Raw genomic sequence first — 11,862 nt, 5'->3', positions numbered from 1 at the left:
TACCTTAGTCAGGGTAAACAGTGTTTTTCTATATACACGCATTTTGGTTAACTTCATTTTTTCGAAACTATGAGAGTTTGACTCCATTAAATGGTAAATATGAGTCACTAGTACCATTTATTTGTAATAATCCCTAGTAAAAACTATATTTGTAATAATCCCCAGTAAAAACTATAATTATTTTGTGTGTGTGTGTGTGTGTTTTTTTTTTTTTTGTAACAAAGACAACAACTTACAATTTATAAATAAATCAATACTTATATAAATAATCTTGAACAATTCAACATTAGTCACTAAAATTCACTTAAATTTCATCTTTATTGTAAAAAATTACATATTTATACATTTTTGGCCTTATACATGAGGTCAAAAAAATTCACAGATAATCGATTTCTTTAAAGACAAGATTTGTCTACTCACTTGTGAGTAAGTCATTTTTACTTGCTGCTGATGTGGTCTCATCACACATGCACAAATAATTCGTAATTATAAAATTAAGAAAGTGATAAATAAGGACAATAATTTTTTTTGTAATAAATTATATGACATCTCTGATTTCCTTATTTATCACTTTCTAAATTTTTATAATTACATATTATTTGTGCATTTGTAATTGAACCATTTTAACAGTTAATAAGATAATCTACTCACTAATAAATGGACAAGTTTTATCCAATTTTTTAATTGACACCGAATTAGAGACTTTCATTCCGTTGCATCGCAGTGGAGTTAGTATGACCGCATACCATGATACTCCTGAAATACGATTGACAACCTCTTCTTATTGTTTGTTAACAATATAGGTGATTTTAAACAATCCTTTAAATGCATTAGGCCTTCAGAATCTTATATATATATATATATATATATATTACGGAGTACACAATCTAAACTAAAATGATGCGTGAAAGCTAAACAAATTGAAAGAAGATGAATGATTTGAAATTCAAGAATTCTTAAGGAAGGGCAATTATGGTATTAAAGGTGTAAGAACCAATTATTTTATAATTTAAAAATTCCTTTGAAATTTTATTTTAAACAGAAGAGAGAGTGAAGTGGCAGAGGATAATAGTGGACCATGAATATCAGCTCCCTTAAAAAAATAACAATAAACAAACAGAAGTTTAAATATGTCTTTAATTAATTATTAAAAATGTATTTAAATTAGAAAGCTATGGACATTTATATAGTAGTATATATATTGATCAAGCAATAGGTTGACAAAACACCTAAGATTTTATTTTCTTTTATTTTTTTTTACCCTAGCAAGAAAACATGCCATCAACAAGATCATCGGACAGATAGAGAAGATCTTGACAGTCAATAGATAAAATGACATATTGTTTGTTCTCCTCCTCAAACAAAAATAAAAAAGAAAAGGCGAGAAAAAAAAAAGAAAAAAAAAAAAACTAGGTAAACCATGTTTTATCTCTTGAGATTTATCATATATATATATATATGTGTGTGTATGTATTTATGTTTGTATGTATGTATTTTCCTCCCTGAAAAACTACACTGAGATTCTGTATCTATCCTTTTCACCTAATTTCACGTAATTTCATCAGTAGAACATAGAAAATACTATTGCAGTCGTGGAATTTGTATGTAACTTTTAATTAAATAAAACAATTTCACAAAAGTAAATCTGGGTTGAAATTTAAATTATTGAAGTCAGTAATTTCTTTCTTACCTGGAAAAAAAAAAAAAGGAACCACCAAAAACAAGCAGTTATAAGTTATAACTTATATAAATTGCAGTATAACAAATTTCATGGGGATTACTATTAATTTTTATTATTATATGTTTTTTAACCCGAGATTACTATTAAAATAGTTACTCAAGAAAAAGGAAAGAGAGAAATACAACAAAAATAAAGCAGCAGAAGCGCGAATTGCGAAAACCCCAAGACAGCGAGAGAGAGAGAGAGAGGCCACAAGAAGAAGTGAACCACTAAACAATATTATATATATATATATATATGTATGTATGCTATACAGTATAATTTAAGTGGAGAGGAGAGGCAGTTTTTAGATGCAGAGTGAGAGTCAGTGTCCAAATCGGCTGTTCTCTCTGTTTTTCGGTCCGAGGAAGAGAGTAGGTTAGAGAGAGAAAGTAGAGAGACTCAGATGATGTCGGACCTAGACAGGCAAATAGAGCAGCTGAAGAAGTGCGAGCCTTTGAAGGAGTCCGAGGTCAAGGCTCTTTGCCTCAAAGCCATGGAAATCCTCGTTGAAGAGAGCAACGTTCAAAGGGTCGACGCACCAGTCACTGTAAGTCAGATTTCTATTGTGAGCTTATATTATGTATAAATACAGTTTGGTTATTGATGGTTTAATTTTATAGGTTTTGGTTTGTTTTGATTCTGGGTTGTTGTGGGATTGATCTAGGGTTAAGTATTGATAATGAGTTTTATGAAAATCTATCAATTTGAACATGGCCTTATATGAGTTTTAATTATATGGATTGGTAATTATGAATACAGACTGTGTTTCTCCATGCGATTGACATCTTCTTGGACTGTTCTGAACAAGGAGAATAAAGTGGCAATTTTTTTGGTTTTGAATGTTTTAGGTATTAATAAGTGAACTTTATAGGGACTGATTAGAAAGAATGAACTAAAATTTTTTGTTGAACAATTGAAAACTATACTCTATGCATCAATTTTCTGTTTTCTTATAGTGATGGCTTCTAGTTGAATTTGAATATTTAGGAGTTATAGCATTAAAAATCATTGTGATGGTTCACTGCCTTGATCTTTCTATCCAGTTCCGCACTTTAAAAGTAAGTGGAGAATATAGGGGAATTTCGAAAACGTTTTACCAACAAGTAACATCTTTCAGAATTTATAACTTTATAATGGCTTCTCACAATGTATGCATTTCGACTCTATCTCTGAAGTGATAAACATTCCTTTTGCATATGCAAGATACACCTAATGGAGTTTGAAAACTTTGCCAGGTTTAAAGAATAGCCTATTACAAGGTTGGGAAGTTTTTTGGAAACAGGTTGCTTCAAAGTATTTATCATGTTTAAACATGAACCTATATTAGGATTAAAGAACCCCACTTTATTTCATTTGAATGAGCAGGCATCAAGTTTTGTAGTGGTTTGTCCAAGTGTCACTGAATTAAGTTCTACAGAATTAGGTTGCTCCAGTGAAAGCATAGGCATGGATATAAAATTATACAAACATGTTAATACAACAGTCAACAAATTTTGAAGAAAATCGGTTGCGGCTACTGGCTAGGGAGGGATACAGCAAAAAATATATAAATCAAAGTCATGAGAATCAATCGTTTTGTGTATTTAATACACACGCTAAGTTTCTAGCTCAACATATTACATTCATGTGAATAAACTAGCATTGTATTGCATCAAATATTTGTGAGTTGAATCAACATCATGTTCCCTTGTCATAAATGTCATATTGTCCTTTTGAATTATCCAAGTGACCCTCATTTCATTTTGTCTTATAGTAATACTCTAAATTTATGTTATAAGGATTACATGTTAATTTCCAAGGCATGTCAAACACATTTCCACGAATATCTGCGAAACATTGGGGATGTGTTTAAAATTAAAATTTATATTTCAATATACATGTGCATTTAAGAAATATCAGGCTTGCGGGTAGGCATATCAAAGAAGTATTGGTGTATGATATGTACCCATACAAATATCCCTTCTTTGTAGAAGCATGATGCTGCATGGATTGCTTGTAAAGTGAAGTCCACAACTGTCCTAGGCTTATGTGGCAAATGAGACAGTATGATATGTGGTTGGTTTGCTTAGTCTCTCTGATTTGTTAATGAACCTTTTTGGTTTTTGAGTTTGGGTTATAAAACATTTTGTTGGATTTCAAATCAATGTCTAAAGTTCCGTTGGAAATGGTGGCGGTATTGAATTAAGTTTACAACATATATTCTATGAGGCATCAAGATAGACATATATGATTGCATATTCAAGTTTGGGTTATGTGATAGCATACTCAACTAGACTGAGGTGTCAGTTTAATTTAGTATTGTTACATTTATTGGTGCATACAAAAAGCCCCTCAGCAATGTAATGAAACTTCCATACTTATCAAAAAATAAAAAAATGTAATGAAACTTTCCAAAAATTTGTCAACAAATCCCTTCATATTTTCAGGAAAATGTAGAGACCACATGTCACAGTTTGACTGGATTGATAGATGAATTATGGAGATCTGATTGATACATTTTGACCTTTCATATCAGTCGGGAGAAACAGGATGTTCTATCCTTAACGATCAAAACACATTATTTCCTTTGATTTTAAGTTTCTTTTTCTTTGAAATAAGCACTGGCAGGGTATCTCTTTGGTGTTATTTGTGTTGTATTGTCATTAATTTGAACTTCTTGCCTATTAGTTGCTTTTCATCAATATCTGAAGATCTTTTATGTCTCTGGTATTACTTCTAACTATATAATGTTGTTGTTGGTTTTGAATATTGATATTGGTAACAGTTGTGATTTATTTATGTTATTTCGCTCCTTTTTTGTTTTTTTGTGTAGATATGTGGTGATATCCATGGGCAGTTTTATGACATGAAAGAGCTTTTCAAAGTAGGAGGTGATTGTCCAAAGACTAACTACTTGTTTCTTGGAGATTTTGTTGACAGAGGATTTTACTCTGTCGAGACATTTCTGCTTCTACTAGCTCTGAAGGTATTGCTATATATTGTTTTTCTCACAGAAAATGAGTATCTTTTTGTTTGGGTGTGATGAGTAGGCCTCGTCTAATGAGAGATCTGCATATGTGCTCCGAAGGTTTTTTGACTTTTAAATCTTGAAAAAAGTGAAATTCTGACCATTTACTTCATAAGTTTCATCTTTTACATCTCTTTAAAAAGAAATTTCTAGACATTTCCAGCAGTACTTTATTTTCTTAATGTACATGTGCAAGATGAACACTTTCCCCTAGTAGTTCATTTGATTTACAATAGCTTTGGTATCCGTGCTGATGTGAAGTGTGTGCTATGCTCTGTTAGAAGACCTGGGGGATCATTAACCTGGTCAAGTTACCAAACCAGTCAAGCCATCTAAAGGAAAAGGAGTTTGGAAAACAAATATCTCTGAGCATCATAATTATCCGGTTCTATTCATATGTATATTTGATTATTCTTTTGTAAATTTATAGGATCGAATTTGATGAAGAGCCAATTGAATAGCTCATGAAAATCCCCAAAGATGCGTTGCATTTAAGGCAATCTTGTAGCTAGGTCATCTTTATATCTGCAAGGCACTTTCTTATGTCTCTTTTCTGTATAAAAATACTCTTCATTGGGTAGTGTTTGTTTTGCTGTATCAAAACTATATAACAATTATCTAAAGATCTTTCTGACTGCCTATAATCATGAGTGAGGCAAATATGCCCACTAACTTTTTTGATTCCTAGCCTTTGTTATTAATAAGATCAAAGTTGAACCCAAAATGTTACTATCTTGCACGGAGACCATTCAGCTTGACTACCTATTTTGTTCCCTAAACGCTGCTGTTACTTGATCAAAACTATATAACAATTATCTAAAGATCTTTCTGACTGCCCATAATCATGAGTGAGGCAAATATGCCCACTAACTTTCTTAATTCCTAGCCTTTGTTATTAACAAGATCAAAGTTGAACCCAAAATGTTACTATCTTGCATGGAGACCATTAAGCTTGACCACCTATTTTGTTCCCTAAACCCTGCTGTTTCTTGACCTCTAGTATTCTTTCTGAACCTGCTGAGCTGATCTGTGATCTTGAAATCAAATTCATTAATCAAAAAAATTAAAAGTTCTAGGATTATAAGTCGAAGTACAAGTATTTGACATGTCATCCCCTTTCTTATTCTATTTTGTAAGCATAAAGATATGTCTCATGCAAGGTATAGAAGTCCCCCACCCGAATCTTAATAAATATGAATCAAGAGGAAGAACCATTTGTGTAGTTACAATATAATCCTTGGTGATTTGTTCCTGTTCATTTTTCATTTTTCTTTCTTTTCTTTTTCTTTATTATTTTTTTAATCTTGTCTAGATCAAAATACAGAAATATTTTGAGTTACAATTAAACCCTTGCTAGCACCTAGAATTACACACAATTCTTACTGTCATGGACTAAGGCTAGTTAGAGCACTTCACCTAATTAGACAAACAAAAAATTTTAGGGAGATCTTTTGTGATGTCCCACATTGCCTAGGGAGAAGTTGTTGGCACTTATATGAGGTGATGCTTCCTACCCGTGCAGACACGTTTTGAACAAGGTGAGTGCCAAGAGCGTGTACGGTGGACAATATCTCCACAACGTGGGGCAGATCTTGATAGATAATATCAGAGCCAATCCCTAGCAGGAATATGAGGGAACTTGGAGAATCCCATGAGGCTCACGTCAGTGAGGATGCTGAATCCCAAGAGCGGTTAATTGTGATGTCCCACATCGCCTGGGAAAAAAGTTGTTGACACTTATATGGAGGGATGCCCCTTACCTATGTAGACGTGTTTTGAAAAACGTGAGTGTCGAGAAGATGCAAAGCAAACAATATCTGCACAACGTGGGGCTGGTCCTGACAAATTTCAATTGTGCCTCAGTGAAATACTGTTTGGCATCATTATTGATTTACTCAATAAAACATAAAAAAAATAAAAAATAAAAAAAATTCCATTAGTTATACTCTTTCTTCCTTTTTTTTTTGTTCTTGATTTTGCTCTAACATTGAAGCCTCCTTAATTGAAGAAATCTATATAGAATACTTTGATAGGTTCAGTTTTTTTTTTTTGTTTTTGTTTTGGTCTTTCAAAGTTGTACAACCCGAATGAACCAATTCTGCTACATAAGAGAACTGTGGTATACCATGTATTAATTAAATTGGGTCAATCGTCACCCCCAGTAAAATATAACATCCTAGTGTTTCACCACTTTAAGCATCAGTTAGTGAATTACATATCATGGGAGTTAATGATTATGAACCCATGAAGAAAGCGAGTTCATTTAATGATCACTTTATAGTTGTCAACTACAACCATGAATTTGCCGCTGAACTCGTCAATAAATAGAACCTTTAAATATATAATGGTACTTAACAATAAATTTTCAAATATGTGGTGGCAAATACATAATGCTGATCTTTTTTTTTTTTTTTCGAAAAAATAAAATATGATGTAAAAAAATAGAAGAGGAGAGAGCAACTTCCAAGCCTCTTCTTCACAGCCACCGGAGAAAAAATGGAAGAGAGACTGAGAGAATGGATTGTGAATTGTGCTTGCTGTAGTTTTTGTCCATGCTCATTCCGTGTGAAAATGCCTTGAAAGGTACCCTTAATAAGTTGAAGTCTACCTTGATCAAAGGCCTAAAATATGAGGAGGTTCATCAAATAATATGCATTAGATGATGCAGGTTTGTGACATATGTTTTCATATATTGTAATAAACATGATGTAAAAGGATGTTACTTTGGTTTTTGAGGGCGGCGTTGCAAGAATATATGGTTCTGTTTAATAAACTAATCAGTGTTCAATACTGAAAATTGTTGTTGGGTTTTCTGTATACTGCTGCAATTGAAGGAGCTGTTTGTGAACACTGAACAGTTTGCGCCTAACTAGATTAAAGCTCAATGCGGAAGCAAATGAGCCAAGTTCAAACTCCTTTTTAAGTGTGTTTAAACGAGCTGAGACTGAACAATTTTGTCTCAACTAGTTAGTTTCACAAACGTGTTCGTGAACAGATTTTGGCTATTATGCTTGTTATGGCTTGTGAACTTGACTCGTTTCATTAGAGCTCATTGGATTGAGTGGCTCATGGCTTCCTTGTGCCTTGAGTGTCTTAGGTGGCACAAGGCTCATTGTGGGAAGGAGGTCCTTGATCTTTTAGGTGACTTGAAGCTTATTTGCGGGAAAGAGGTCCTTGAGCATTTCAAGTGACTAGGCTTATCTTGGGGGGAAGAGGTTCTCAAGTGTTCGATTGGTTCAAGGTTTATCTATGGGAAAGATCTCCTTGACTCTGTGGCTTATCTGTGGAAAGAGTTCCTCAGGTCTCTCCTGCGTGAGGTTTATCTATGTAGTAGAAATTATCGAGCTTGCGTCCATCGGGGCTTAGCTCTAGGGAAGAATTCCTCGAAGACTCGGGTTATCTATGGGAAAGAGCTCCTTGACTTTGTATATTTCGAGGTTTATGTATGGGAAAGAACTCCTCGAAGTGGTTTGAGTTTATCTATGGGGATGAACTTCTCAATGCCATGGCCTTTGACTATTTTGACTTTTCTTTTGTATTTGTGGCATGTGCCGTGTTGGCAGCGAAGGGGACACCTACTAATATCAACCAAGTATACAACAGGGACTCGAGGCTGTTGGCGCTATCCCCAAACTACAACTAAATGGAGGAGGCAGAATGTGCAATGCTTAGGTCTCCAAGCACGTACCTGACTGACTGTTCCTTATTTATGTAAAATTAGAGTTTTCCCATGCTTGTGGAATTAATCAGCTTTTTACAATGGTGCCACTGGATATTTGCAAAAACGCCAACATGCACCAAGCTTGGGGCATGTTTGGCCAGCTTCTTGTGGCAAGATGCCGTGCTACATTGCAAGCAGCTTTGGTAGCAGGGCATGTCTGACGTGCTGCCCGTGATAGCCAGGGACCACCGAGGCGAGAATTTGAGGACAATGATAAAAGAACGTTTGAAAACTTATTTGAGCTACAATATCCCAAGTTTTTATTGATGAAAATGATTGAAATCAATCAACTATAGCTCTTATACATCAAAGTTCCATCATCATCATGCAAATCACTCCAAGTTATTGTGGGCTTTTTGTTGATTGTAGGGTCAAAATAACTTATATGCGTAATTTTATATATGTAATTAGTTTTAGCGTGCCTTGTCCATCTTATCTTTACTCATGTAAGATTTCAAGCGTTAATTGTTTATGCATATATGAATGTGTTCATCTAATTGAAATGCTTTTATATGTGTGTGTGTTATGTTTATCTTTTTTCCTCCTTTTTCCCCCTTATAGTTATGGTTGTTTTCAACTAAAAGATTGTTTACAATCAGGTAAGATACCCAGATCGGATAACACTCATTAGGGGGAACCATGAGAGCCGCCAGATCACGCAGGTTAAGTCTTGTTAATTGATTTCTCTACTTCTAAGTTCTTATACGTTTTTGCAAACTTGTCAGCTGTCCTCTCTTTCCAGGTATACGGATTCTATGATGAGTGCCTACGTAAGTATGGCTCTGTAAACGTTTGGAGATATTGCACTGATATATTCGATTACTTGAGGTATTGCCAATTTCCTTTAGAGATGACAAAGTGCATCTGTCTGATGGAAGATGTAGAAGCCGGAGTGGCAATTTGGTTGCATATGCTAGTGACCGTAGGAAATTAGGACACTTCATTTATCATTATTTTTGCCGCCTAATCATTCTTCATATTCTAAATGTTCTTGATGACTGCTGTCCATATATGTCAAATCAGTTTGGTATTTAATATCATAAACTTGAGTTGTTATTTGTGTCTGGGAAGTCTATTGGTGAGAGTGATTTTATGATCCTCATGCATGCTGGTGAATTTATGAGAATGCTGTAAAGTGGAGATTCTAGTATTTGCCTTGTCGCATACTTCATATACTGGTATTAAGTACACATAAAGTTAGTTTTCAGGTCTGTAGTTATCTTAAATTCAGATTTTTAAAGGTTGACAATGTGGTACATTGCATTTGGGTCAGACCCCAATATTACGTTTTGTCTCCTTTGCACATCACTCTATTTCCAATATAAAATTAAATCACCAGACTCAACAGCTGCCCTGTTATTCATTTTTTCCATGCCATGATGTATTTGAAAGCATACAAACGGAACCTAGCTGAAGCTTTCCTTGCAAATTGCGTACCAATTTTCTAGGCCACCATTGCCATGGATACCGAAAATCTCACTGTTTTTTGTTAAATAATTCCTAGAAGAAGCTGGTAACATCTGCTATTTTGGATAAACTATAAGAAGCCATGACGAAATCGTCATCTGTTCAATTATTACTTTTTACCTTACAATATCTTGTTAAAATAGATTTAAAAAAGGCCATCATCATTAATCTTGGCTGTCAAGTCATTCTTCATTCAATTTGCTATCAAGACATCCTAAATTCAGGTTCACTTATTAATTATTATGTGTTTACTTATGGATTTTGAATTTCAATGTGATCCACTACAGTCTATCGGCTCTCATTGAGAACAAGATATTTTCTGTTCATGGTGGTCTCTCTCCTGCCATTTCCACATTGGACCAGGTCAGGGAAGTAATCCTGAGAAATTTTGTTTGTTATTTGAAGCTTTTAGGGTGTTAACATGACCTACTTTCCAGATTCGAACAATTGATCGAAAGCAAGAAGTACCCCACGATGGTGCCATGTGTGACCTCCTATGGTCAGATCCAGAAGATATTGTTGATGGTTGGGGGTTGAGTCCTCGTGGTGCTGGGTTTCTATTTGGGGGCAGTGTTGTCACTTCTTTTAACCACTCGAATAACATCGATTATATATGTCGTGCCCATCAGTTGGTAATGGAAGGTTATAAATGGATGTTCAATAACCAGATAGTTACCGTCTGGTCGGCTCCAAATTACTGTTACAGGTAAATTTAGTAACTTAGACTAATTTCCTCTTTCATTTGTTTAAAGTGAACTTTTTGATTCATTATCGGATGTGTTGCAGATGCGGTAATGTAGCTGCAATTCTTGAGCTTGATGAGAATCTTAATAAGCAGTTTCGCGTGTTTGAAGCAGCACCACAGGTTTGTACATAGAACTGTTTATAACTGATCGGAGGGAAATTTGAGGGGTTGGGGAGGTTATCTTGAACAACAGCAATAGCAGCATGAAATTTATGGTGGCCATCTACAATTGTGAGTTATTCACTTGGGTTCCACATTTAGTGAATGAAAAGAGTTATTTTAGGTTTCAAGTTGAAATTCTGAACAGGAATAGGGAAACTCCTGTGTGGGCAGGTTTTAGCACTTATTGATATATGATTTATGATCCTACCGCTGCGTCAGGTAGGATTTGAGCTGTCCTTGACCATGTACTCCAGAAAGCTCTCCAGAATCCACCCAAATAACAAATGATTCTCTTCTGAGTTCTGACTGAATGATGTGTCATGTTGCATTTCTGCCTTCTACAGCTTCCTTTTTTGATGACATATATTATATGGTGAACTAGAAAATTTGTGGTGAAATGCAGGAATCAAGAGGGGCTCCTGCCAAAAAACCGGCACCAGATTATTTTCTATGACATTGGATACATGAAGCTTTTAACTTTAAACATCCATTGTGCTCAATTTGGTGAGCAAGATGATTATATGGTGGCATGGTGAAAAGATTATGTCGTGCAAGATGCAAGGGATTGATGGCTAGACTTCTCAATGATTGGATCCTCGGGTGGCCACCAGGAATGTTGTTATTGAGTTATTTATATCAGTTTGGATTGATGGGTTGCATTTTTCCTTTCATCCCCACTTATTCAATGTTTTGATATCTGTCATTTGTAAGAATAGCATGTTATGTGCCGGTGAGTTATTGATATAGACAAGGATTCATATATTCTTCACTCCCTTGGGGGAGTAGGAGTCACAAAAAATGAAATTTAGGATGTTGAATAGAGAGGACCTTTGATGGCAATATCTGTGAAATACTTGCATATCAAATGGTCAGTTTGAGGACGTGTTTTTATATGCTCATCTTCTTTTATTTGCTTTGTGTTGAACGAAATTTGTCTTTGGGAAAGGCTGATGCGTGGTGTGGTCGAGGACCCATCAGCCTTCATGTCAGTTCCAACAAACAGAGATTCACTATAATGAAGGAAGATTGTGATGTCA

General features: G+C 34.7%; 1 protein-coding gene across 1 annotated transcript; it reads left to right on the top strand.

The window, feature by feature from the left end:
• Positions 1 to 1,886: 1,886 nt before the first annotated feature.
• LOC132312206 (serine/threonine-protein phosphatase PP-X isozyme 2) lies at positions 1,887 to 11,862 on the top strand. Its single transcript, XM_059810479.1, has 8 exons — positions 1,887 to 2,270; positions 4,536 to 4,688; positions 9,051 to 9,113; positions 9,194 to 9,279; positions 10,206 to 10,281; positions 10,356 to 10,624; positions 10,705 to 10,783; positions 11,229 to 11,862. Exons 1-8 carry the CDS (start codon positions 2,127 to 2,129, stop codon positions 11,277 to 11,279), a joined length of 921 nt encoding a protein of 306 aa, XP_059666462.1. The 5' UTR covers positions 1,887 to 2,126; the 3' UTR covers positions 11,280 to 11,862.

Source organism: Cornus florida, unplaced genomic scaffold (genome assembly GCF_030987335.1).
Source record: "Cornus florida cultivar Cherokee Brave unplaced genomic scaffold, ASM3098733v1 CherokeeBrave_3.0.0_Hap2_Chr06, whole genome shotgun sequence".
NCBI lineage: Eukaryota > Viridiplantae > Streptophyta > Magnoliopsida > Cornales > Cornaceae > Cornus > Cornus florida.
This window is presented reverse-complemented; position numbering and strand designations above follow the sequence as displayed.